Source organism: Prionailurus viverrinus, chromosome C2 (assembly GCF_022837055.1).
Source record: "Prionailurus viverrinus isolate Anna chromosome C2, UM_Priviv_1.0, whole genome shotgun sequence".
NCBI classification, from domain to species: Eukaryota; Metazoa; Chordata; class Mammalia; order Carnivora; family Felidae; genus Prionailurus; species Prionailurus viverrinus.
This window is the reverse complement of record NC_062569.1, coordinates 87,632,607-87,660,587: the sequence shown is the minus strand read 5'-3', so window position 1 is coordinate 87,660,587 and position 27,981 is coordinate 87,632,607. Positions and strand designations below refer to the sequence as shown.

The window sequence follows — 27,981 nt, the reverse complement described above, 5'->3', positions numbered from 1 at the left end:
AGTCTAGGTCCCTTCTGCCTCTCTCTACACTCCCATGGCTCTCCATCCAACCTGATGTCATAACTTCTCTGAGCCTCCGTTTCTTCATCTGTAAAATGTGAATAGAGACAGTACTTACTTTACAAGACTGGTTGCAAAGTTGCAGTGAGATAAGGAACATACTGCATTTTCTACAGCGCCTGGTGCACCCCAAATTCTCAGTAAACATTTGCTGCTGCTGTTGTTGTGTTTTTATTATGTCATCAGTCATGTAAGCAGTTCTTTTCTTTTCTTTTTTAATGTTTATTTATTTTTGAGAGACAGCAAGCAGGGGAGGGGCAGAGAGAGAGACACACATACAGGCTCCAGGCTCCGAGCTGTCAGCACAGAGCCCGACGCAGGGCTCAAACTCACAAACCATGAGATCATGACCTGAGCTGAAGTCAGACGCTTAACCACTGAGCCACCCAGGCTCCCCAGTCGTGTAAGCAGCTCTAAAGAGCACTTAGGATGTATTAGACCCTATTCGGGGAACCTAAGGGTACTATGCTTGGATTCAAATACTTTTAAATCTACTTGGAGAGGGAAGAGAACATAGTTCTCTAATCAATACAATAGTTCAGAAAACACATCATTTGGCACAGCTTTTCAGAATCTATCAAATTTCTCAGAAATCTAACTCAGCAACTCTGCCTCTGTACCTTTGCTGCATCTTGGGCTGCTGTTTGGCCGAATACACCCATCATCAACATGAGCTGGGCTGAGCTTTGGGAAACCCACATGGGCCTCGTCTGGCTTTTCCAGCTCGTCCTTCCTTCTGCCTGCCAAGCCAACGGTGCCAGCACAGCACAGTCCCGGAATTGGCCCTGACTCTCCCATCTCTAGGGGACCAGAGACTGAGTTCCAGACAGGTCCTGGGAGAAAGGGGGCTGCCGACCAGTAGTATTGCAGGGAGGATACAGAACTTTACTCCTATCATCACCCTAGAAGACTCCTTGGAGGAGGTGTAGGATGAGGGTTGGTAGGCAGCAAAGGGTGGCTAAAGGGATCTGTGGGAGGGAGGAAGGAAGGACCACACCTAGAGAGAGGGGAGGAGTCAGGAACGGGGGTGGGGGGGGCGGGGAGGGAAACTTAGCCAGTCAAAAGGATCAAATTCCTCCAGGGTGAACTCTGAGATAGGTTCTAGGGATTTGCGGCACAGAAAGCCCGAGTAAAGGGAGTCAGAGACGAAGACTCTGTCACTCCACCTACACGTGGCCCAGGTCCTCTGAGAGAGTCCAGCAGGCAGCAGAACCAGCGGGAGCCGCCTCCTTCAGGGCCCCCACCTTCCCGCCCCTTCTTGCCCCTCAGTGCCTGCTGGAAAGCCAGACAGGGGGAGAAGACGATGGAGCCAGACAGGACTCAGATAAAACTTGACCCCAGGTGAGTGAGGGCAGCAGGCCCAGAGCCAGGAGCCAGTTGCTAAGCCGTGGAGGCCCCTATCTCATTGGACTGTCCCTCCCTCCCTCTTAGGTCCTTTGGCTCCCAGGACACAGAATGAGGCAGACTAATAATGGTTTGGCTGTCTCCAAGGTCCTGTGGGTTTGGGCCAGTGTGTGATCTTTCAGAGCCTTGGTTTTGTCCCTCAACTGGGAAGAGAAAAGTCTCAGAGGTAGGGGCTGTGAAGGGCATGCACAGAGCCCCATCCAGCTGTGGACTCACCCCTGGTGCTAAGGGTCCACTCTTTCTGTGAGGCTCTGCTCTTTCTCTATTGTCAGCCACTGGACTGCTGTCCCAGTGGAAGTGGAGAGAGTGAACTGTGGGCCCTTTGGGCACCTAGGCCAATCCTGCCCCTGGCCTAGGCGGCACCTGCCTTACACACTAGCCTGGGCCAATTTCCTCTAAGAATCAGGGCGCCAAGGGGAAATGTACAAGCAGCCCAAACTCAGGAGTGTTTGAGGGAGTGTCATATAACTGATGTTCCTTCTGGTCCCTCCCCGCCTCCCCAATCCTCATATTCTGAATGTAGGTTGGTGTCTCTACAGGTACACGGCAGATCTTCTGGAGGTGCTGAAAACTAATTTCAGCATCCCCTCTGCCTGCTTCTCTCTCGCTCCCACTGCTGCCCAACTTCTGAGAGGTAAGTCAAGGCCCCTCCCCAGAGAGAACCGAAAGGAGGACATGAGCACCCCGGCAGGAAGCTGGGACAGCTGAGGAGAGCTGAAGACAGGTGGTCCTGAGCTGGCCAGCCTGGAGAGTATCTACATATCGTGGTTAAGGCCTTGGGGAAGAACAACCCCTTAAGGAGCCAATAGACCAAAAGAAGGGCATCACCACCTAGCCAGGGAGATACAGCTGCATGTTGGGCCTCCCACAGACCCCAACCTCAAAGCTCATTCAAGTTGGGGACGCTGGCTTGGAGCGTTTTTCAAATCCCGGAGCCATCCAGGGAATCGAGATGGTGCCTAAATGATGCAAGACCCAACAAATCCCCTAGGGGACTGTATAAGAGCCGCTTTGGGAAAGGGTCTGCATCATTCTAAAGGGGTGGTTATTATGAATAATGTTCTTAACACTTAGGGGAACCTGTACAAATACTCTGACAGTGTTGGACAACTAGATCTTATACTGAATCGCTTTTGAACGTGAAAAGCCATTTATTTCCTGGCCACCTAAAATATGACAACCAGATCACCCTAGCACCGTTATAGCAAATGTGGCTCCCGTGCATATTTTATTTTGTCTTCCTACGGCATGATTAACCACCTCTCAGACTTTCATGAATAGGAATCTGTGTCTCTATGGAATCCTTACTGTTTTTTTCCCCAGCCTCCTTCTTGATGTCGTCACCTCAGTGCATAGACTTTCCGAACAACAGGATGTGGTCAGTGTGGATTAGAAGGCAGACACGGGCATGTGCTTGGACAAAGCTCAGCCTTGTTTCAGAGCAAATGACAACTGCCGGGGTGTCCAGAGAGGCTCTGCAGCTGCTGTGGGGTTTGTGCCAGTAGGTAGCTGCCGCGTCCGGCTCCAGGAACCTCTTGTTCAGAGTGTGGCTCTTCCCTTAGATGAGCAGTTGTCAACCAGAGGCAATTTTGTCCCCCAGGGAACCTCTGGCAATGTCTAGAGACAGTTCATTTGCCACAGCTAGAGGGTGCTATTGGCACCTGGTGGGGAGAGGCCAAGGATGCTGCCCTGAATACAAAGGAAAGCCCCCCACAACAAGGAGTTGTCTTGGCCAAAGTGTCAATAGCGCTGAGGTCGAGAAACCCTGCCTCACACAGTAAAAATCGATCTCACCTGGCTTTGCCGCGGCATGCGCGAATGGGAGCACCAAGGATGTTCAAAGTAGAGAGACCATACTGGGTCCGGAAGTCTTGCGAGCTGCCTGTTTGGGGGCGGGGGCGGGGGCGGGGGGGGGGGGGAGGGCGTGGAATGTCGGAACGGGTAAGCAAACTGGAACGTGGAGAGCAGGCAGTAGGCACTGCTGAGGTGGTGGTGGAGACAGAATGAGCAGGCAGATTCTCCACACACTGAGGAGCTTGATCTGGCAGGATTCCAGGTCGCTGGTGAGGAGGCAGAGGACAACTGAGAGGGCTGGACAGGTGAGGTGGGGCCTGATGAGCGGCAGGCAGAGAAGTTGTACTTTATCCTGTGGAGAGAAGGAGCCGGTGAGGGTAGAGAGTGGGAGAGGCTAGAGAGTGCTTCAAGGTAATTAATCAGTAATCAGGATGGACTTCAGGGAAGAAGAGCCTTGAGAAGCAGGGGCATAAATTGGAGGTTATCGCCCCAGCCCAGCATGAGGAACAAGAGTCTGAGCCAGAACGGTGTCAGGGAAAGGAAGGGAAGTTTGGAAGACAAAGGTTATTAAAGAAAGAGCAGGCAATCTGGTCAATACCGATACAAGGTGAGCGAAGGAAAAAGAGACCGTGACGGAAGCGAAGGAAAAAGAGACCTGGGGAGCTGGGCAGGGTGATGACATGACACTGAGAGTCAGGAAGCCAGGAAGAGGCACCCACTGAGGATGTGGCAAGAACCCTTCCTCCTCTGTTAGTAAACCGTTGCTCCTTAAATTCAATGCCATTTAAGAAAAAGCTATTTTCGGGGCGCCTGGGTGGCGCAGTCGGTTAAGGGTCCGACTTCAGCCAGGTCACGATCTCGCAGTCCGTGAGTTCGAGCCCCGCGTCAGGCTCTGGGCTGATGGCTCGGAGCCTGGAGCCTGTTTCCGATTCTGTGTCTCCCTCTCTCTCTGCCCCTCCCCCATCCATGCTCTGTCTCTCTCTGTCCCAAAAATAAATAAAAACGTTGAAAAAAAATTTTTTTTTAAAAAAAAGAAAAAGCTATTTTGGAAGAACTGTGGAACCTTTCAGTAATCTGGGTTTTTTTAATGTTTATTCATTTATTTTTGAGAGAGAGAGAGAGAATGAACACAAGCAGGGGAGGAGGCGGGGGACACGGAATCTGAAGCAGGCTCCAGGCTCCGAGCTGTCAGCACAGAGCCTGATGGGGGGCACAAACTCAAGAGCTGTGAGATCATGACCTGAGAAGAAGTTGGACACTTAACCGAATGAGCCACCCAGGTGCCCCCAAAAATCTGTTTTTGAAATGCCTGTGATATGATTGCAATTGTAATCCCTACAGGATTTTTTTTTAATGGGCTGATCCAAACATTTGTGTGAAAGAGTGAAGGGCCAAGAAAAGCCAAGACAATTTTGAAAAAATGCAAGGAGCGTACCTGCCCTCCCAGGGATTAAGGTTTACAAGAAGACTAAGCCATGAGGCAGTAAGTGCAAGGGTCCAAACAAGTGGAAAATGGAACAGAACAGAATGCCCAGAAAGAGAGCCCACTGGGGAATGTGCTCTATGACAGGACATTACACACCTCAGCGGACAGAATGGACTCTTCAGGAAGTTACCTGGACTATGTATCTGTCCCTATTGCAATATAGCTCCAAAGTATCTTCAATCCACATGGCTTAAATACCTAAATGTAAAATGCAAACTTTTTTACAAAAGAAAATACAGAAAGGTATCTTTATGATCGGGAGTAGAGAATTTCTTAAATAAAACACAAAAAAAGCACAAATGATCATGGAGATTGGCTACATAAACAAACAAACAAACTTCTATATAACTATAAACACTATAAACAATGCTAAAAGCCAAACCATAGACTGGGAGAAGATATTTTCAAGCCCTAACCAACAAGGGAAAAGTAGTCAGTATAAGGAAAATTACCCAATAAAAGTTGTGTAAAATATGTGAACAGATAGTTCATAGCAGAAGAAACACTAATGACCAATAAATATACAAAAAGATATTCTATTTTGTTAGGATTTAAGGAGCCCTGAATTAAACAATGGCACGTCATTTGCCTACAATGAATTTGAGGTAACAGTGAGCACTCGTGGGCCGCTGGTAGGAGTGTAATGGGGACAACCACTGTGGAGACTGATTAGCTCTCTACAGCACTGAAGATGCTCATCTCCTCCAGCCCAGAAATTCTGATTTTAGGTGTATGCATAAAGGAACTGTCCTAGGGGCACCTGCATGGCTCAGTCTGTTGAGCATCCCACTCTTGATTTCAGCTCAGGTCATGATCCCAGGGTCTTGGGATCAAGCCCTGCATTGGGCTCTGCCTTGAGTATGGAGCCTGTTTGGAATTCTCTCTATCTCCCTTTGCCTCTCTCCCTGGCTCACTCTCTCTCTCTCTCTCTCTCTCAAAATAATAAATAAATAAATAAATAAATAAATAAATAAATAAATAAATAAAATAAGGGAACTCTCCTATATGTGCTAAGGAGACATGTCCAGGAGTACATATTGAAGCATTTGTTTATCATATGAGAATAATATCATGAAAATAATGTTGTGTGGAAAAAAGCATTTTGCAGGATGATGCCATTTATATAGATTTTTTATTAATTAATTAACTAATTTATTTATTAAGTGGGTTTCACACCTAGTGTGGAGCCCAACACAGAGCTTGAACTCACAACTCTGAGATCAAGACCTGAGCTGAGATCAAGAGTGGGAAGCTTAATCAACTGAACCACCCAGGCACCGCCATACAGATTTTTTTAAATACAAAGCAATATAGTATGTTGAATATGCACATATGTTGTGAAAAACTAAAACGTAAATGAAAAAGATATACACTAATTTCGGAACAGTAGTTAGCTCTGAGAGGTGAGGTGTGGAAGGGAAAATGATCCGGGGGGTGTGTACAGGGGCCTTCAGATACATCTGTAATGTTTTTTTTTTTTCCTAAAAATAACTTTTGAGACAAAATTGGCAATATTGTAACACTCTTTAAAATGGGTTATGGGTATATTCATGTTTGCTCTATTCTCTTTATTTTTGAAATTTTTGTAATTTAAAAAATTATTTTAATTCATAAAAATCATTTTTGACAGGCTGTGATGACATGTTCGTTTTAAAAGTATAAACTTTTATTATACTATAAAATTATACTATTGTAGTAATATAATATGTATGCACTTTAACCAGGGTGTTTTTTAAAGCTACTTTTTATTGAACAAATACTACATGCCAGGTGCTGTGCTAAGAGGTTAATGAGAGAATGAATAACCTGTCCAAGGTCAAGAGCAAGTAGTAAGTGGAATTTTTCTCTGAACTCTGATTCCAGAAACTGTGTTCTTAACTTCCATGAAAACAAAATGCAAAAATGAAAATAACTTTTGGTTAGGAACTAGCTGGAATTATGGATCATACTCTTCCAAAATTTTAATGTCCTTATATCGTTTTCATTATTTAAAAAAAAAAGTAATCCTCACTATTTCAGAGACAGTGGGACATTTGCTAGTTGCTAAAGGTATAATTGTATTCAAAATGGCCAGTTAGACAAGCATTTCCCACAGTGTGTCCCTTGGAGTACTAATCTCAAGTAGTGCTTCATGAACACAGAATCTACAAAAATAAGTTTTGTAAAATCTGTATTCTATAACCTCCAGTAGGAAATTAACAGTGTAAATCAGATTAAAAAGTTGAGTATGGGAAGAAACAGGTTTAATTTTGTTTAAGGCATTTCCACAAATCCTTTGGCCATAGAACAGTTTTGTCCCGTAATATCTGTTAAGATGCGAAAAAATAAGATCGGGGACGATCTTCAAAGAAGATATATGAGTTTCATGGAGAGCAGGAGCTCTCTTTCTTAGCTTTTGTGCTGCGGCAGTGGATACAAGAGCCTGCAGATGGCACAAGTATGAGAAAAAATATAAAGTGCCAAAGCCAGCAGTTAGAAGAGATTGCAAAAGCATTTGGGTACTGAACAGTCAGAATATGCCCCCAACCCACCTTCATAAACTGAAACAACTTTTTAGGGTTGCATTTGATTATAGCACTCCACATTCCTTCCCACAGTCATGTGAACACACACCAAGAGTCAATGTGGGCCTAGCCAGAAACCCCTGGATTGAAATCCCAGCCCCATAACTTCCAGGACCATGGCCAAGGTGCTTGACTCTCTAAGCCTGGTTTCCTGGAAAAGGCTATAAAAAGGGGATGATCCATAGGAATTCTCATGGGGTTATTTCTTTCATTCAACAAATAGCCACAGTTGCTGTTCCAGGCACTTAGAGATGGAACAGAGAGCAAACAAGCTTGACAAAGTCCCTGCCTTCTTGGAGTTTACACAGTTGGGGGAGGGGCGCAGGAGAAGGCAGCAGAAAATAGGCAAGTAAATAAATATGTAAATAACTTCACCGTGAGAGGCAGATGGGGACAATAGCATGCTCAGAGAAGGCTGGCTGAGAAGGGGCACTCGAGCCTCAGGGAGGAGAAGCCAGCCACAGGCAATTCAGGGAGAAAAGCTGAATGGGCAGAAACCAAGTGCTACCAAGTTCTGGAGGTGGGCACAGCTTCTATGGCTATTGGGAGGCTGAAGGAGGGGTAGGGAAATCCCAAACCTCAATAAACAGAGAAGAGTTGAGCTGGTGTTTGAGATTGGAAAACACAGGGTGTGGGAGAGGATGAGGGATCAGTGCCCAAGACCTAGGGACAGAGGTCAGGAAGGGGACCGTGGTTCTGGGCGTCAAGGTGGGGCAGATTTTCAAGGAGGAGGGAGCAGTCAAGACAGTTAAGACTGGGAAAATTAAAAAAAAAAAAAAAAGTGGTGGGGGGGCGGGCGGTGCATCAGGGTGGCTCAAGTTGTTAAGGGCTGACTTCGGCTCAGGTCATGGTCTCATTTATGACCATGGTTCGTGGCCAGATTCCTGAGTTTGAGCTCTGCTTCAGGGTCTGTGCTGACAGTTCAGAGCCTGGAGCCTGCTTTGGAATTTGTGTCTCCCCTTCTCTCTGCACCTCCCTAGTTTATGATCTGTCTCTGTCTCTGTCTGTCTCTCAAAAATAAATAAACATTAAAGAAGAAGAAGAAGAAGAAGAAGAAGACAGTGAAGACTGGGAAGGGCTTTGGCCTTGAATGGCTTTTGAAAGGGCTCTCCCCGAGCTGGTGAGGACAAGGTCAAGGAGGGGTGGGGAAGTCAGGCCCTGAGCGACCTCCAGAAGAGACTTACCTTTCCAACAACGGACATGAGTTTTTAGAAATCTACTGAATTAATTTTGGTATCTGCCTATCTGGACTTTATCTTTTGTGAGTATTTTTTTTTTAACGTAAACATTTCCGTTGTAAAAAATAATTCAGATTCAGTAAATCTGAAAATCCAGAAAAGTAGAAGGAGGAAGAGCCATCTATACTCCCGCCACTCAGAGATAGGCACTGCAAATACCTTGGTGTTAGTTCCCCCCCCTCTTTTTTTTTTAATGTTTTATTTATTTTTGTGAAAGAGATAGAGAGAGAGAGATCACAAGCGGGGGAAGGAAAGAGAAAGAGGGAGACACAGAATCCAAAGCAGGCTCCAGGCTCTGTTGGAGCTGTCAGCATGGAGCCCCACATGGGGCTGGAGGAACAGTGAGGTCATGACCTGAGCCAAGGTTGGCCGCTTAACCAGCTGCACCACCCAGGCCCCCCCAGTGTTAGTTCCTTTTTCCATGCTTTTATTTAGCATTAGTTGAAATCATGCCATACCTCCGATCTTACGTCCTGTTTTTAGAAGCATGACATCATATGAGTTTTTTCATATTATTATATATTTGACAAAATGTGCCCTTTTAAAAAAACATAGTTTTGTTATAAAATACAGATTTGTTATTGAATAATTGAAAACGATAGAAAAGAAGGGAAAAATCACCTATTCTTGTCACCCAAAGACAGCATATTTAATATTTTCTTTTAATATTTCTAGGCATTTTTCTGTGAAATGATTTTTTAATGTTTTTATTTTATCAATGTAGTATGTGAACATGGTTAAAATTTCTAATAATACACAAGAGCTACTAATGCAAATTAATCAGTCCTCTGCTCTATCCATTCTCATTTCTAGTCTTCCTCCTTTTTTAGCTAATGGTTCTTCTGGTAGTTACCTTCCGATCACCCATATGTGCACACCATTGTTTCCCGGAGGATCAATTTTGGGCATCATCTGTGGCTGCCTCTACGATACATAAGGCTTCAGCACACACAGCACGGACTTTCTCCCATTCTCTCCATACAATTATGTTAATATTTTTGGTTGGTTATCTTTATAGATTTACTATCCATTTAGTTTATTTCTTATTCTGCCAACCAGGGCAGTATTTCTTGATTTTCCATTTTGTGAGATAAAGATATTAGTGCCCCACTCTTTCTTCCAACTCTTTTCTACCTTTCTCTCCCCAAACATGGTTATAATTTTACTGGGCTAATTTTGCAATCTTCTTTGCTGACATAAGATTTTTTTAGGTATAAGTCACATATAGTAAAGGATAATGATCTCAAGTATGTAATATGATGCATTTTTACTTATGTGTAAATCTGTGAAACCAGCATCTCGGTCAAGAAAATGGAACCTTCCAGCATCCAGTAGGGTCTTTCGTGCTCCCTCCTTAGTTCATATGCCTTCTAATACCACTATTTTTTTTTTTAATTTTTTAAAAATGATTTTATCTTTGAGAGAGAGAGACAGAGCATTACTTGAGGAGGGGCAAAGAGAGAGGGAGACACAGAATCCAAAGCAGGCTCAGGGTCTGAGCTGTCAGCACAGAGCCCAGTGCAGGGATAGAACTCACAAACGGCGAGATCATGACCTGAGCTAAAGTTGGACACAACCGACTGAGCCACCCAGGCGCCCGCCTGAGACCACTATTCTAACCTCTACCTCCTCTATGGATCATTTTTCCCTATTCCTCAATTTATATAAACAGACAGTTTATCAAACAGTATGTACTGTTGTGTCTGGCTTCCTTCCCTCACCATTATGTTTTTAAGATTGATCCATTTTGTTGCCCGTTTATTCTTTTTAATTGCTGTGTGATATTCTATTATGGGGATGTATCACAATTTACAATTGACCTTTGAACAACATGAATTTGAACTGCATGGGTGCACTTAACACAAGGATTTTTTTTTTTTAAGTTTATTTATTTTGAGAGAGAGAGAGAGAGAGAGAGCCAGGGAGGGGTAAAGAGGGAGGGAGGGAGAGAGAGAAAGAGATAGAATCCCAAGCAGGCCCTGCACTGTCAGCGCAGAGCCCGATGTGGGGCTCAAACTTAAGAACCATGAGATCATGACCTGAGCCGAAACCAAGAGTAGGATGCTTAACCAACTGAGCCACCCGGGTGCCCTTATGAGGATTTTTTTCAATAAATATATGTATAGTAGTGCATATATATTTTTTCTTCCTTATGATTTTCTTCATAACATTTTCTTTTCTCTAGGTTACTTTATTGTAAGAATACAGAACATAATACACATAACATACAAAATAAGTGTTAACTATGTTATCAGTAAGGCTTCTGGTCAACCATAGGCTATTAGTAGTTAAGTTTTGGGGAAGGCAAAAATTATACGCAGATTTTCAACTGTGCATTGTTCAAGGATCAACTGTATTTATTTGTATTCTTGTTGAATCAATATGAGCTATTTCCAGTTTGGGCCATTATGAATAATGCTGCTCTGAGCATTCTTCTGGTGATTATAAGCACTCATTTCTATTGAATAGGTGTCCAGAAGTGGAATTTCTGTGTCATAGGGTAGGTGTATGTTTAGCTTAAAGGCATACTACCAACTGCTTTCCAAAGTCATTGTGCCACTCCCAGCTGAAATATATGAGAGTTCCATTTTTTCCTTATCCTCATCAGCACTTGGAATCATGAGTCCTTTTAATTTTAGCCCTGTTGGTGGGTATATAATGGCATCTCGCATTTGTATTACCCTGATGACTGTTGACATTTAGCGCCTTTTATGTTTCTCAAACATTGAGGTACTTTTTTTCATGAAGTAACTGTTTAGGTCTTTTTTTTTTTTCTTCATTTAAAAACATTGTGTTGTCTTTTTCTTACTGATAGGAATTCTTTATATATTACAGATACAAGTCTTTTGTTGGATATCTGTATTGCAAGTACCTTCTCTCAGTCTGAGATTGTCTTTTCATTCTCCTAATGGTTTCTTTCGACAAATAAAAATGTTTAATTTTAAGAAAGTCCAATTTATCGATTTTTAAACTTATGGGTAGTGCTTTTGTGTCCTATTTTAAAAGATCTTTGCCTAGCTCAAAGTCATGAAGATATACGTCTCTGTTTTCCTCTAAAAACTTTATTGTTTTAACTATCACATTTAGGTGTTTTTGTATGATATGAAAGAGCAGTCAGTGTTCTTTTTTATCCCCCAAAGGATATCCAGATAACCCAGAATTCTTTCTCAAAAAAAACCCACTCTTTTCCCCATGAATTGTAGTGGAAATTTTGTCGTAAATCAGATAACCATATATGTGGGGTCTGTTAATGCATTTTTTTTTGTTTTTTTGAGTGTTAATAAGTTATTACTCTTCTCAAGAATTATTACATATTCTTTACAAAGATTTTTTTTATGGCACAAATTTTTCAGACCTTGATAATTAATATTCAGTTAGGTACTTTATTTAATAATTCCAATATTGTTGGGCACTTGAGTTGTTTATAACTTGGGGCTATTAGTCAATATATTATAAACATTACCTTTTAATGGAACAAAAATAATATATCACAGTTATTTTGCTCTTATCTGACGACTAAGCAGATTGACTATTTTCCCACATGTCCTGAACTGTGTTAATATCTTTTTCCATTTATTTGCAAGTGTCCTGTTTTTGTTATCAGTTCTCTTTATCTAATAAAGATCTTAAACTTGAGTACACATTTATTAAAAAGCTTTTTCCCTCAGTCTGTTTGCTGTCTATTTCTTTTAAACATTTAGAAAGAAGTTTACACACTTTATATTAAATTTGACCATCATTCTCTTTGTGATTTCTCAGATTACTCCTAAGCTTAAGAAGGTTTTCCCTCTCCAAAATCTTCATGAAAATACAATTCTCTTTCTTTTTTTTCTCTCAGTTTTTCCTGTTTGATTTTTTTTGTTTCTTTTTTTTTTTTTTTAACTTACATCCAAATTAGTTAGCATATAGTGCACCAATGATTTCAGGAGTAGATTCCTTAGTGCCCCTTACCCATTTAGCCCACCCCCCTTCCACAACCCCTCCAGCGGCCCTCAGTTTGTTCTCCATATTTATGAGTCTCTTGTGTTTTGTCCCCCTCCCTGTTTTTATACTATTTTTGTTTCTCTTCCCTTATGTTCATCTGTTTTGTCTCTTAAAGTCCTTATATGAGTGAAGTTATATAATTTTTGTCTTTCTCTGACTGACTAATTTCACATAGCACAATACCCTTCAGTTCCATCCACGTCGTTGCAAATGACAAGATTTCATTCTTTTTGATTGCCGAGTAATACTCCATTGTATATATATAGCACATCTTCTTTATCCATTCATCCATCGATGGACATTTGGGCTCTTTCCATACTTTGGCTATTGTTGATAGTGCTGCTATACACATGGGGGTGCATGTGTCCCTTCGAAACAGCACACCTGTATCCCGTGGATAAATGCCTAGTAGTGCAATTGCTGGGTCGTAGGGTATTTCCATTTTTAGTTTTTTGAGGAACCTCCATACTGTTTTCCAGAGTGGTTGCACCAGCTTGCATTCCCAATCCTGTTTGATTTTTAAAGACATCCCTTTAATCTATCTAGAATTATCATGACATATGACAGACTTAATGGGTATCTCCATGAGTGTTTGAAGTACTCATTTTTGTTGTAAAGGGTAAAATCATATTTAAAAATCCTCTGATGTTTATATTTTAAAAGTTTTGAAGAGGAGAAGGTAAAGTCTTTTTAGTAAAGGACTGCAACGAGTTTTTTAATGTCCAAACCTTGCAGGGCCTTCTGGAACAGTATCCAGAGAGATAACTGAGAAAGAGGCAGCAGAGCTAAACAGTAACAGCAAAGTCAAGCCAGTAGTTGAGTCACTTAGTATCCTAAGCGGAGGTGGGTAGAGGAAGGGCTGGGTAGGAGAACAGAAAAATAGCAAAACCCTGTCTTTTATGGCCTGTGATAGAAAAAGTTACTACTGACTTTACAAGTCCAGCTTGGGAGCTAGAGTCTAAGGGCCACCTCCCCCATGCAGGTCCTCTGGATTGGTCATTCGACCTAACTGTGGTCAGAGGTGAAGGGCCTCTTCTGGATAAAGCAACAGAGAGAAAAATGTGTGCCCTAAAATAAGAGCAACCAGGATCAGCGTGGTATTTTTTGACAGATTCATCCTTGTCCTGGTTGCTCCTTGTGGTGGATGGCTGGTCCAGATGACGACTCAAGCTTTTACTGTGGTGTGGCCTCCTTCCTCCCTGCTTTGGTTTCATCTCTCTGAGCTGACCTCAGTCATCAAAACATAGGGTGGACCAGCCAATGTCTTCCTCCTACTTTACTCCCAATGCACTGGGACAACAGACTGGGCTCTGGCAGTCTTCTTTTCCCCCTTCTTCCTCTCATCAAGACAGGTGGTGGGGGGGCGCCTGGGTGGCGCAGTCAGTTAAGCGTCCGACTTCAGCCAGGTCACGATCTCGGGGTCCGGGAGTTCGAGCCCCGCGTCAGGCTCTGGGCTGATGGCTCAGAGCCTGGAGCCAGTTTCCGATTCTGTGTCTCCCTCTCTCTCTGCCTCTCCCCCGTTCATGCTCTGTCTCTCTCTGTCCCAAAAAATAAATAAACGTTGAAAAAAAAAAAAAGACAGGTGGTGGGAAAGAGGGTCAACCAACTAGGGAAGAGACTTAAGATAAATGAGGGTCAAGGCTTAGTCACCAAAACACAGAACGCTTTTTTTAAAACTAATTGTTGCACTGATGAATCACATAGTCAGAAACACGTATCGTGCTTATAATGGTTTTTCCTGTTAGCAAAAGTGAAGCCGGAGGAGTTTCACCAGTGTTTGTCAAAATGTTTGTTAACCTCTGACCATTACCAGGTGAGCTTGTTGAAAATGCAGATTTCTGGGTCCATCCCAGATCTATTAAAGCAGCATCTCTGAGGGTGGGACCCAGACATCTAATTTTTTTTTAAAATTTTTTAACATTTATTTTTGAGACAGAGAGAGACAGAGCATGAACGGGGGAGGGTCAGAGAGAGAGGGAGACACAGAATCGGAAACAGGCTCCAGGCTTTGAGCCCGACGTGGGGCTCGAACTCACGGACCGCGAGATCATGACCCGAGCCAAAGTCGGCCGCTTAACCGACTGAGCCACCCAGGTGCCCCCAGACATCTAATTTTTAACAACGCCTCAAATGACTGCAAGAAACACTAAAGAGAGCTACTGGACCACATTTAAGACTAATTATGAGGCCAACACGAGCCAAATGTCCTTGGGGTCTTTACTTGTATCCATTTCTCTTTGGTTAAATTCCCATCCTAACGTCCCAGTTTCGTGACATAATTTTGAAATCAAATTTAAACGGCTCTAAAGTATATACCATTCATTACATTCTGCTTTAATTATAATGTTAATTGGTCCATGTTTGCTAACATGACACCGTTTACTGGAAGTAGTAAAGTTGAATAGGCCCTGCCAACCTCCTAATTCAAAATTTTTGCTCGTTATGTAAAAACTTGTTTGGTGTCTATATCCTGGTTGAGGTAAGCCTTACCATACCTAGAATCATCTGGTCTAGTCTCCCATCCATTCAGAAGAATGACTACTTTTTAGCTACATGCTAAGGTCTAAGAAAATGCCATTCTTCTGCATGGGTGGAAGCCTAGACCAGATAATTCTAGATATGGTAAAGCAATTTAGATCCAAGTGAGAAAGCCCACACCTCCTGCCCCTCATCCCTGGTCTTTAGTTAACAAGAGTCTGCCTTCTCTTTCTACTTTAGCCTTGGGCCCTGCAGAAATTGCCCTCACAGTCATTATGACTCTGCTTGCCCTGGGCTCGGTCACCATCTTCGTGGAGGATGCTGTCTACCTGTACAAGAACACCCGTTGCCCCATCAAGAGGAGGACTTTGCTCTGGAGCAGCTCTGCACCCACGGTGAGGGCCTTGTAGCTGCCCTTTGGGAGGGACTAAACAAGAGACAGGAACCGTTCTGGGAATTCCTCTAAACTCAGCATTTCAAGCCAGCAAAGGGTTGCCTGCCTCTACCCACTTAGGATGGGGGTTTGTAATGTGATCTCCATTTGCAGTCAGGACACCCTGCCTGGGTCAACAGGCAGTGGGACACAGCTTGAATTCTGGAGTTCTTTGAATTCTCAGAGACAGCTAGAGGAACTGCTCACCCCACCAGCAGCCCCACTCACTACCTCCCCACCACAGTATCATTGTTAAAAGCAAGCTTCCTTCCTACACAGGCAAGCAGTGGTTCCTCAGATGGGAGGGAGGCAAAGGATTTTCTTTCCCATGGGGACAACTCAACTCTATCCTTGCATTATAGACCTTTATAACCCACTCTGGTAGCCATTGTATAGGTCTCTGACTTGTTCCTAGGCCATAAGATTAGACTTCCGTTTCCTTGTGGTAAGATCTGTGTGTGTGTGTCTGGAGCGGAGAATGGAGCCCTTGAGGTCCTTTTCTAGCAGATGACACCTGCCTGGGCCATCTCGAGTCATCAGAGATGCTCTAGTAACATGTGGCATTGGAAAGGAAGGGCTGGATCTTGATCCAGTTCCTCCCAAGGATGAACTCGCCTACTCCTACTCCGGGGATATGGGATGAGATAGTCTTCAAAATGACATTTTGACTTACAGTGCCCAGCTGTCTCTAACCCTAGATATAGAAGGAACTGACTACTAAATTAAAAAGAAAAATTAGTTGATTTGATTGTTCTTCCAGATGGCCACTTTTGAGAAATGCTGCCTCATGTGTTCGGGTTTTGCTTCCTTGAGCTTTTGCCACAAAAATTTGAGAGGGTGAGCACAAAGACTCCCTTCTTGCCCCAACCAGCTTCTTGCTTGTTTTCAAGCAGGTCGTGTCTGTGTTCTGCTGTTTTGGTCTCTGGATCCCTCGTTCCCTCATGCTTGTAGAAATGGCCATAACTTCGTGAGTGTCCTGCCCCACCCCCAGCTCTGAGGTGGGTACCCTTTTGCTCCCCACTCACCCAGGACTCCAGAGTCTGCATCTTCTTTTATCCCCTATCCCTTCCATAAATCCCTGCAAATCAATTGATCATGAGTCTAGCCCCTTTCAACTTGTGCTAATCCGGGTCTCTTGAACTTCTGCCTCTCTTCATCTTCAGTCACCATTTTGTTCACATAGGCTCAAATTCCCCTCTTCCTCAGCCGCTGGACCCTGTCCTCTCCCTCTTGCTGGCTCACACATTCCAAATGCCTGGTCCCTACTGGACCCCCCCAGTGAGCCCCACCTCTCCTTCACCCTTTGCAGTCTATATGTCTTTGGCAGCAAAAGGGTATCCCCTTACCTGGCCACCTCCCCCTCTGTGAAGCTCACCTCTACTCCCACTCCAGGTTTTACTCAGTATGCTTTTATCTGCTGATGCTGGTCATGGTGGAAGGCTTTGGTGGGAAGGAGGCAGTAATAAGGACACTGAAGGACACTCCGATGATGGTCCACACTGGCCCCTGCTGCTGCTGCTGCCCCTGCTGCCCCCCACTCATGCTCACCAGGTAAGGTGGGAGGGAGAGGCAGAACTGAGGAACAGGTTAGCCTCTCTCTTCACTCTCACAAGAGTCTCTGTGGCTCCCTCAGCCCTGCTTCAAGCCTCTTGGAATCAGGTTTGTATGGGACAGAGCCAGTGGCGAAAGGGCGGGCATCCCGCAGCCAGCACCCACACATTAGGCACCCACCCAGGGGTGAGGGGAGCAGAGGAAGGAGAACTCCAGTTTCCATCACTTAGGCTCACTGCTGCCTACACACTTTACCACACTGGACTTTGGGCTACTTACTTGTCTCTTATGCCCATTTTGGTTAAAGAGGTTGGGGTCAACTTTCTGATAGTCCTTGCTCAAAGGGCAGCATTCTGGTCAGATGAGTGGGAGGCAAGAAGAAGGTCTCCAATGCTCTCGACATTCTGGCTTCTTCCTACGTCCCCATCCATTTAGCCATTTTGGTGTCTATTATGACAGACAAGCTTCAGCCCAGGATCCCAGTGAGGGAGCTGGAAGGTCTTCTTGAGGTGGACACTTTATGGGTTCATGTTCCCAACCCTCTTCTTCCTTTAGGAAGAAGCTTCAGCTGCTGATGTTGGGCCCATTCCAGTATGCCTTCTTCAAGATAACACTGAGCCTGGCGGGCCTGTTTCTCATCCCTGATGGCATCTATGACCCAGCAGATGTAAGCCAGGAGTAAGGGGCAGCAAACTCCAAGACTCAGTACCTCTGAGCTCTAAAAGGAATAGCTGGAGCCAACATCCCCTGATCCAGGGCTCCACAGACAGGGTAGTCCCGGCAACAGTGTGGCCATAGAAAAGGTAGAGGCTTGGACTCTGGTGGGGAGAGGAGAGTGGAATAGGCCAAGGCTTTGGGGCTTTTTATTTATTTTTTATTACCTTTCCCACCATGGAAGAGGAGAAATAGAAGGAGAAAAGGACATGCCTTCCTCACTGACTACTTTCTGATCTGCCACCAGATTTCTGAGGAGAGCATAGCTCTGTGGATCAACACTCTCCTCGGTGTGTCCACCCTGCTGGCCCTCTGGTCCCTGGCCATCCTTTTCCGTCAAGCCAAGCTGCACTTGGGCGAGCAGAATATAGGAGGCAAATTTGTTCTGTTCCAGGTAACTAGAATTGGGATTAGGAGGTGAGACTAATAAAGGCAAAAAGCGGGTCCGGGAATCTTGTTAAGCCTCGGTTTCCGGTGAGATCTGGAAAAGGATCCCTGCCCCTTCCCAGTTTTTGCTTTTCCTGTGCTGTAATAGTTTCCTAGCGCTGCCCTAACAAAATATCACAAACTGAGCGGCTTAAAACAACATAAATGTATCGTCTCATAGTTCTGGAGGCTAGAAGTACAAACTCAACGTGTCAGCCAGGCCACATTCCCTCTGAAATCTACAAGGGAGAATTCTTCCTTGACGCCTCCTAACTTCTGGTGCTTTGCCAGCAATCCCTGGCTTGCAGCTCCATCACTGATTTTGCCTCCGTTATGACATGGCACATGTCAGGGTCTTGTGTCTCTTTTCCTCTTCTTAGACAACAGTATATTGGAATAAGGACCCAACCTACTCCAGCACGTCCTTATCTTAACTGATTACATCTAACTACACCAGAACAATGATGCTCTTTCCAAATAAGATCATATTCTGAGGTCCTGGGGGTTAGGACTTCAACATATCATTTTAGGGGACCCATTTCAACTTGTAACAGATGTATTACCAACCTTGAATTCTTCTACTTTTTCTTTTTTCTTTTCTTTTCTACCCAATACTTCCTAAAACTCTGTAATCCACCACCACCACTAGCTTCGGCATTATCATAGTTATGAACTACCTACACCACATGCTAGGCATTTTTCGTACATTACATTTGAATTTGCACAACAATCTTTGGAGTCATTATTATTTCTATTTTACAAAGGAGGAAACTGCGACCCAGAGATATTATTGGGTTTCCCCCGAGGCACATATGTATGGGGCTAAAATTTAAACTTAGATCTGACTCCCAAATCCACCCTCCTTCGCATTACATTGTCTCTCCACCTTCACACCTCTTCTGAAAATTCTCTGCAAAGCACATTTGTTCACTTTTTACACTTTCCATTCTCTTAAGCCCAGATAACTTCCACCAAATACAATGACTTGAAATTTTTTTAATGTTTTTTTTTTCATTTATTTTTGGGAGAGACAGAGTACAAGCGGGGGAGGGGGCAGAGAGAGAGGGAGACACAGAATCTGTAGCAGCCTCAGGCTCTGAGCTGTCAGCACAGAGCCAGACGAGGGGCTCAAACTCACAAACTGTGAGATCATGACCTGAGCCAAAGTCAGACACTTAACTGACTGAGCCACCCAGGCGCCCATAAATACAATGACTTTTAATCCAATCTTGTTTTCCTTCTCTCCCCATTCTTTCTGTCTCCTTGCTAGGCCCTTCTTCTACTCCCAAGGCATAGTGACTGCTTTGTAGTCAACAGAGTGATTTCACATAAATTCTCATTTGATCTAAGCAGATGCCTGCAAAATGTGAATTTCCAGGCACATAAGAGGTAGAATTGAAGGAGAGGCCGGAAGAGCCTGAAATGGAGTCAGGGACTGAAAGCGCAGAAAGCATCTGGGCCCCGGAAGCACTTAGGGTCACGCCACAGGGTCAAGGCCCTATGATTGCCGAGCCTGCCTGTGATTATTGTGGGACATGCTGAGTCTGTCTTTAAAAGGATGACGTTTCATAAAAGTGCAGTCAGGGAGGGCAAGTACTAAGCAAATGGTGTTGCTGGAGCCTCTGGACAGAGATTTTCTTTTTCTTTTTTTCTTTTCTCTTATTGTATTAAAATATACATAACATACGATTTGGCGTTTTAACCATTTTTAAATGTACAGTTCAGTGGCATTAATTACGTTCACATTGTGGTGCAGTCATTATTAGCACCATCCATTTCCAGAACTTTTTCATCTTCCACACAGAAACTCTGTACCCGCTGAACATTAATTCCCCATTTCCCGTGCTGCCCAGCCCCAGGCATGGCAGAGATTTTTCAAAGGGCACCTTCATGGCTAATTGTCCATCATTCTAGGAGCAGGGATCTCAGATACTTGAGCCAGATGGAAATAGTCTCCTCTAACCATCCATCCTTTTCATCCATCGAGTGCTTGTTAGTATCCGTGGCTGAAATGGGGAAATAAACACAAACCCCCAATCAGTTCTTGTTTCTTGTCTCAAACGTTCATAAAATATTGGATAGAAGACAAGATTGTAAGTTGCCTAAAGATCAAAACGCCACAAAATTTTACTCGGGTGAGTTTCAACCCTCTGCAACTGCACAGATCTAAAGGTCAGCCGAGCACGCAGTGGAAGAGCAAGCACAGCGGTGGGCCAGTGGGCCGCAGTGCCACCGCCGCCGGGCCCAGCCTGCCCTTGTCTCTCCTCTGGTCCACAGGTGCTCCTCATCCTGACCGCCCTGCAGCCATCCATCTTCTCAGTCTTGGCCAACAGTGGGCAGATTGCTTGTTCACCTCCCTTTTCCTCTAAAGTCAGGTCTCAAGGTGAGCACACAGGGATTCCTCTCCCATTCCGGGATGGGCGAGAAGGGAGGGCCAGGGAAGAGCGGACCTTAGAACAGAGGTGGGGCCATCCTGGTTTCTATGCAGAATACTCAGAAATGGATCTCCCAGAAATCCTAGTGAGGCTTTCAGGAGAGAGTGACTTCTCTGACCACACAGAGGAGAGCTATAATCCCAAAGCTTGAGGCCAGCCCTGGTGGCCGACCCAGGAAGCCATGCGCTCAATTGTTAGCTCCTGGGAGAGGAATGGCTGTGGTTTGGAAGCAGAAGGTCAAACTGATACAACACACACAAAAAAGGGTTTAATGTTAGCCTCAGGCTGCAGAGGGTAGAGAGCCAAGTTCTGGTTCTGGCTCTACCATTCATCCGGTACGTTATTTACGACAACTTAGTATCTCTAGGCTTGGTTTGAGGATAAACTGGAGAAAGTGTTGCTGAACTCATATGCCAGGGCTGCTAGGGGGATACCACCTCTACCATTTAGCATAACCTACATTATATTTCACTCTACACTGCAGTGATGAATTGCCACCTTCTCATACTGGAGACTTTTGTAATGACTGTGCTGACACGCATGTACTACCGAAGGAAAGATAACAAGGTTGGATATGAGCCTTTCCCTTCCCCAGACCTGGATTTGACTTCAAAGCCTGAGGTGGACGGTTTGGACAGTGAGCCTGTACATATTAAACGGGCACAAGATTTCCTCACTATCCCTCAACCTTGACCAAATGGGGATGGATTCCATCATCAGCACAAGCTGGCAGATTACATTTGACTATAGGAATGAAGGAGAATTATGGACTAGGATGCAATTATTTTGGATCTTGTCTGGAGAAGGTATTTTAGGTTTTATAATAAACAAACAGGATAGAGTTTAAAACTCTGTAACTGGGTACATCGCCTCTGTGGGTGACACTATTAGCCCTTGAAGCTTGTATATTGAAAGGTCACTCCGAGTTTTCCTAAAGCCAGTGAAAAGGAGGAAAGTATATAGTAGTTTGCCTAATATAAGAACAGGAGTAGAACTGAACCAGGCACCCCTATGTTTATTGCAGCATTATTTACAATAACCAAGACTTGGAAGCAACGTAAGTGTCTATCAATAGATGAACGGATAAGGAAAGTATGGTGTGTGCATGTGTGTGTGTGTGTGTATGTGTGTATATATATACACACACACATATATATACACACACACATATATACACACACGCACACATATATATGGAATATTACATGGCCATAAAAAAGGATGAGATCATGCCATTTGAGACAACATGGATGGGTCTACAGGGTATTATGCTAAGTGAAATAAATCAGACTGAAAAAGATAAATACCATACAATTCCACTCATAAATGGAATAAAAAAAATAAATAAACAAAAAGCAGAATTGGAACCATAAACACAAACAACAAATTGATGGTTGTCAGAGGGGAGGGGGTGGGAGGTTGGACAAAATGGGTAAAGGGGACTGGGAGATACAGGCCTCCAGTTGTGGAATGAGTAAGTCACGGGAATAAAAAGCAGAGCATAAGGAATATATAGTTAATGATATTGTGGTGAGCACAGTATAATGTATAAACTTGTCAAATCACTAAGTTGTACACCTGAAATTAATGTAACATTGTGTGTCGACTAAAAAGAAAAAAAAGAACTCAACCAGGCAAAATAGTACAAACCCAGTGTCCAATAAACCAGGCTTCTGAAGAAGAGATGGAAGCCTGATGGATTCTGAATGACAGATGTGCCATTAGGGCACTGAGGACATTAGACCTCATAGATCTGGACCAGCCTCCCTTTGTGGGACAATAGCTTCTGTGCAAAGCTGAAAAAGGATTTTCCTAATAATATGGTCATGGGACAACTTTGAGGAGACAAATCAGGATGCAAAGGCAAAGAAATTGAGAGCATAGGCAAAAGCCCCAAATATATAACACATGTTACACACATGTATACCAGGTCAAAAACACAGGAAATGGAATACTAGGTAAAACCACTTTGCCTTTATTTGGCTAAATGACAAAGGCCAAAATAACTCTGAACAAATTAGTAACACTCACATAGGAAAACAATATACTGAACACCGATTGAGGAAACGTCCTGTGGGTTGCTGGCACTGGGGATGAGGCTAACATTCATGCCAAGGCCAGCATTTCTTCCCAACATGCCTTTTTCTTTTCAGCATCCTCAATACAGGACAACCCAACTGATCGAGTCTCTGTGTTTAAAACAGTCGGTGCCCCCTAAGAAGGGTGGGAAAACCCTCTTTAAACCTAAAGGGACACAACCTGAGTCATCCCAGTGTTAAACCTAGCACTTTTGTTCTCTACCCCAATCTGAGTATTAACATAAAACTTTGGCAGACAGAAAATCTTTCATTCTTTTAAAGAAAATTAACATTTAATAATATAATCCCAAGGACATGTTCTACTTATTTGGAAAAATAGAAGCTAGGGATCACTCTTTATTTCATGACAATCTATTCTATGAGAGAAAACAAGAACAATCATTGTATGACTTTGCAAAATACAACCTTTAAAAATACTTATATTGGTAAGCTTAAAAAAAATACCATTAGTTAAAAACATTATTAAGGGAGTATTTTTTCCTACCTGTATTAGTTCAACTTCTGGTGAAAGTGTGTGATGACAGAAAAGGTAGAAGCTATGGCTTTTAGGGAATTAAAGAGAAGCAGCAAAATATAATTGATTTGGAAAGATTTTTGACACGAGATCTAGAACAGAGTCAAAAAGGCAATCGGCTCCAGAAAAACAGAAGCTACCCACAAACCAAGATAATCTGGCGAAGCAAAAGCACTGTGAAGAACCATTGTAGAGGGACCATCCAGAAGCTGCTTGACCAGCTGTGTGGTCACAAGTAAAAGAAGAATCTAACTCAGGTGCCGGGTTATCGGCAATCAGAAAAAGTCAAAAGTTCTCTTGACCTCCTTCATGTTTTTTCTCATTTAGGATCTTCAGCCTCCTCATATCCCCACCCTTCTTACCTAACTAAGCCTCAGCAAAATAATGGTCTTTGGCTCTAGCTATCAGAAACAGCCACAGTAGTACGAACGATCCATTTCTGTTCCTCGAAAGCTTCAATCTCTGTTCCTCAGTGCTCCTGAGTCTAGTGTAGGAAAAGAGCAAACTTTCTGCCCAGCCATCTCAAGATAACTGCTGGAAGCACCTCCTCGGCACCAACTCCTGAGCATCTGTCTCCATTCTTCGGTCTTACGCACTGCGCTCTGAGGCCAACCAACTTTTAAGGCTCTCCCATCTCTGCTACATTTGGCCTATTGCTTTGTGTGTGGGATTCAGGGAAACAGCTAATTAGAAACTAATGTTACCAGTTAATATTAAAATTAATATTCAAAGATTTACAGATCACAGGCATGGTCATGGTAGGCAAACAACTAACTTCATTGAATTAGGCACAAATAATGCATCATCCCAACAGCTTCCTCCCTCCACCCATCCTTGTCCAGCACTTAGGATCACATTTATCCCAAAGAAGCAAATATGCCACACCATAAAAGATTTTGCTTAAAGTCACAATCATTTGAAGATGCACTGGTGTTAGGAGACTGAGACTGTAGTCTTGTCAAAAGGGGCGAGAGGGCTTTCCAAGAACACGTGCCTATGCTGGCCCTGGTAGTCTCACAGAGCTTCCCAGCACAACTGTTATATTCCAAGAGCAGGGAATGTGAAAAAGAGCCCACTGATAGAGCAGAGGAAGAGGTCCCAGGCAGTATGCTTGAGAGGACTGACTGCAGGGAGGAAAACCACATTCTGAGCATCTTCCTTGCCAAATACATTTGGCTAACGTGTACTTTGAGGGAACACATAGGTGAGCCTCAGTAATGACTTCGTCATGTTTCTATACCAGGGAGAATAATAGGCAAAATTCCCAAAGAAGGAAGACTGAAGCAGAAAAGTTAAAATATGTGATCCTATGAAGCTGGCTAATGCAGGAAAACAGTAACTTGAACTGTTTCAAAAGAAGGATTCTAAGCCAAAGCTCAAATAAACCAGATTTGATAGCACAAATAGCACTTCATGAGAAGAGTCAGAAATGGAGTTTTCATAGGCCGTCACGACAACAAGAGATTTCCCTCTCTTTGTGTCTCTACTCTGCCTCTCTGCATGATCAGAATTTTAGGAACCAAGGTAGTCCTGCTGTGCAGGCAGGCAGTGATTCTAGCCTCTGATCCTCAGGCAGAAGAGCAGGTTTTATCACAAAATATTTAGAGAGGAGACTATGAGATGCTCACAGCCCTAGCACAGGGGCAAGGAAAGATAAAATGTGGTTTTCTAACACTGAAAACATCAAAATTCCACCCCCACAAGGGGTATTTATGAGTGACAGGGTGGGGCCTGGACATAAGCAGTTTTCCCCTGAACCCAGCTACAGGACTACTGAAGATGACAGTCTGCTAGGTCATGTAGCTGTAGAATGCTAGAGGTTTCAAATGAGCTCACACTCAACTGCAAGTGTTAAGCTTCAGCATCTCTGACGGGAAATATAAGTGGTGAATCCCCGTGGGCAACCTAACAGGGGAAGTGGCACCATAACCAGCAGGCACACGTGGAGAAGAGAGAGAACCTACCATACTCTTGTAATGTGAACCCATGCTTTGTGGCCTGCTGGAGGGGCAGGGGAGGGAAGTCCCCACCAGCTGCAACTCTCAGAGGAAAAGGAACACTACCTGGAGCACTCGTTCCAGTCAAGAACTTTAAGAAAAAAACAAACAAACAAACAAACAAAAAAACCCCCACAACTTTCTTAAGAGGGGCAGAGTTCAAGATAAGGCTTCAGAAAGGGGGGTGTTTCCTTACGCTTCTGTGTTTAAATTCTGTGCAAAATTTCTCCAAATATTCAGTATGGCTTTGAGCAACATGGATTAACAGATCATGTTCAAACTGCAGACATTTACAAAGTACCCTTTGCAAAAAGCTAGGTAATAAGCATTGAAATAGGAGTATTAGGGCCAGGGACTTACTCCTGTCTGGGAAAATTAACCTGAATCGACCCCGTATAGGATTGGGTAGTGCCCCACTCCCCTCCTCAATCACAATAAACCTGAAAGCGTTCCTTCCTTCAAAGGTAGACTGCAGGAATGAGATTGATCAGAGCTCCCAAATAACTGGGCAACAGAGTTTTCTGGGAAGATGAACACAGCAGGAAAACCGCAGACGATGCCATGTGGTCTGGTTCCATCCCCAACAGTGTCTTCCATGGACCCCATTGGGTCCGATACGAAACTCCTCAGGGAGTAAGAAAAGTTAGGCTCAGATCTCCTTCTTCTCAAGCCACATTGACACACGTGCCAGCAGTACATTTAGGTGATTTGTGGCTGAGCTTACTCAGCTTTTAGCTTTTTTTTTTTTAAGGACGCCAAAATTATGCTATTTGCCCCTCCCCATGAAATCACTCATAAGCAGGTCATTGCTTGAAGGACTTGGCAAGCCACTCTGCCTCAGAACAGAAGGCAACACTATAGTGTATCAGGAAGAAAAGGCCTCTGGGTAATACACCACTTCCTTGTGCCCACTCCTCAGGGGCAAAAAATCAGTTTTACTTATAACATTTGAAAGACTGATTTTTAAAAAATTACTAAAAATGACAATTTCCTGTCAAGATCACATGAACATAAACAGTAAAGCAAAGTCTGTAAAGAGGGAATATGGATGCAGAACAGGCTTCTAAGGTGTACTCAGCCTCCTTCTTGGTGTGAATGGGTGACGGCTCTTGGCGGATGGGCTGATCCCATCCTAGGTCCTCCTGCCCCAACTTTCTTTCTTTTGTAGCTGTCCTTAGGTTTAGTGTTGGGATCACAATTTGGAATTCAACCGAGAGCTTCCGAAGGTTATGGGACAGAGGGAAGGGAGAGGAAAGGAGGGATGAAAACTTAGTCTTCTTCGTCCTCACTGATGTCATAGGTTGCAGCCTTGTGCCTGGAGAGGTTTGCTGGGGAGGACGGCGGGGAAGTCTTGCCAGAGAAGGGCCATCGGAAAGATGGGGAGGGGGAGCGTTCCCGAGTGGGGCTGCTGCTGGGACTCTGCTTTGGACTGATGGCCTGCAGCATCCGGCCTTTCCCCTCTTTCAGCATATGTTTCTGGGGAGACCAAAAGGTAAAATTAGAAGAAACCTATGGATCCTACTAAATCACCACTGGAGGATCTGCGACTTCAAATTATCACAAGTGCCCTGTGCAATGTCATAAGTAATTGAATAAGCTAGGGGAGGGACACAGCTATAAGTTTAAGTAATTTCCTCCCTAAAGTAGTCCATGCTATGCAACTTATCGAAGGGTTCCCACATGCTATCACTCAATCCTTGACTTCTATGTCAAAGGAATTCTTAAATGGCTACTTGGTCTGCATTCCAGGCTCCAGGCAAAAACAAAGGAACTAACTCAGACAAAAGCGTACCTATTCTAGTTGTAGAGCTCTCTGAAAAGGAAATTCTATATTCTCCCTGAATAATCTATTCTGGTATCAAACAGTCTCACAGTTAGATCCTTCCTGATATCCGAGGGCTTACTTGCTAAATTGCTACACTTCACCTTCTATTTGGCTTGAAAACACCTTGCTACTCCTCAAGGGCAGAATTCTCACCTCACCCAGCAATTCTGCAGCAGCTGTTTGTAGTGGAGGCAGCTTTCTTTTTACTATTCTTTGTTCTTTCCTTTCCTTTTATTGAAAACTATAGTGTAGAAGTAAGCTGGGCAAGGTTACTTACTTATCACCAGATTTGGACAGAGAGTTGGCAAAATTATTTAGGAGAATATATAACTTCTTTCTATGAACATTTTAAAGAACTTTTTGGGGATAGTCAAAAGATAGTTCTGCCCAATACAAGGGACAAATTAGATAACTATTTAATGTTGATATCTCTTTCTATAATTCTGTAATTCTTTCCACAGCATGAGAATTCCCTATATTTTCCTGAAATTCCCTAAACTGTCCATCAGGAAAGAACATACCAGTGCTCCTTCTGGACCAAACATTTCCAGAAAACTTCCAATGAATTCTCGGGATTTCTCCTCCCATTTCTGAATGAGGTCAATGCTTTTTTCTTCAACCTTCTGAACAAATTCTTTTGACTTCTCCTCCACATCTTTCACTTTCTTCTTTACTTTGTCAACCCGCTCCTGTAAGTGGTATTTCTTCTCCTAAGTAAAGAAATAATTGTTTTGAGAAATAATACTCACTCTGACCTCCATTCCAAAGGGAAAGAAGAAAATGGTCTGGCACTCTACTGACACTATTTCCACCCATGAGAACTTCACTTCGCTCTAATGTATCCCATAGTTCTCTATCATAGTAACATAAAATATACTCTGGATGGTCATCTTATACAAAAATGTGATAACTCGAACATTGTGGAAGCCTAGACTAAACTAAATAGATAGAGTGGGCTCAGTAACAGACAGACAGCCAA

General features: G+C 43.7%; 2 protein-coding genes across 5 annotated transcripts in view; one reads left to right on the top strand and one right to left on the bottom strand.

Moving 5' to 3' along the window:
- Positions 1 to 1,148: 1,148 nt before the first annotated feature.
- On the top strand, positions 1,149 to 21,664 carry SLC51A (solute carrier family 51 subunit alpha). Of its 2 annotated transcripts, XM_047875449.1 has the most exons (9): positions 1,149 to 1,401; positions 2,004 to 2,098; positions 15,249 to 15,403; positions 16,335 to 16,408; positions 16,834 to 16,992; positions 17,548 to 17,659; positions 17,954 to 18,100; positions 20,410 to 20,515; positions 21,052 to 21,664. In XM_047875449.1, the coding sequence occupies exons 1-9, from the start codon at positions 1,364 to 1,366 to the stop codon at positions 21,258 to 21,260; spliced, it is 1,095 nt and encodes a 364-aa protein (XP_047731405.1). In that variant the 5' UTR covers positions 1,149 to 1,363; the 3' UTR covers positions 21,261 to 21,664. The 2 variants fall into 2 exon arrangements, with proteins under 2 accessions (XP_047731405.1, XP_047731406.1); XM_047875450.1 differs by lacking the exons at positions 1,149 to 1,401; positions 2,004 to 2,098 and adding an exon at positions 3,443 to 3,563.
- Positions 21,665 to 22,519: 855 nt separating this feature from the next.
- Positions 22,520 to 27,981, bottom strand: part of PCYT1A (phosphate cytidylyltransferase 1A, choline) — a 47,131-nt gene continuing 41,669 nt past the window's right edge. For all 3 annotated transcript variants that reach the window (XM_047875082.1, XM_047875084.1, XM_047875083.1), the window contains 2 exons: positions 27,524 to 27,712; positions 22,520 to 26,653 (listed from right to left, as the gene is read on the bottom strand). In XM_047875082.1, the coding sequence (XP_047731038.1) occupies positions 26,447 to 26,653; positions 27,524 to 27,712 (396 nt within the window). In that variant the 3' untranslated portion in view covers positions 22,520 to 26,446. The remainder of the gene's footprint in view (positions 26,654 to 27,523; positions 27,713 to 27,981) is intronic.

What these genes read in the sequence shown, in the direction of transcription:
- SLC51A (XM_047875449.1), top strand. Translation starts at nt 1,364, where the DNA reads ATGGAGCCAGACAGGACTCAGATAAAACTTGACCCCAG. An exon ending in GTAGAAATGGCCATAACTTC is followed by an intron (nt 16,409 to 16,833) that starts GTGAGTGTCCTG and finishes CTCCCACTCCAG; the next exon opens with GTTTTACTCAGTATGCTTTT. An exon ending in GCATCTATGACCCAGCAGAT is followed by an intron (nt 17,660 to 17,953) that starts GTAAGCCAGGAG and finishes ATCTGCCACCAG; the next exon opens with ATTTCTGAGGAGAGCATAGC.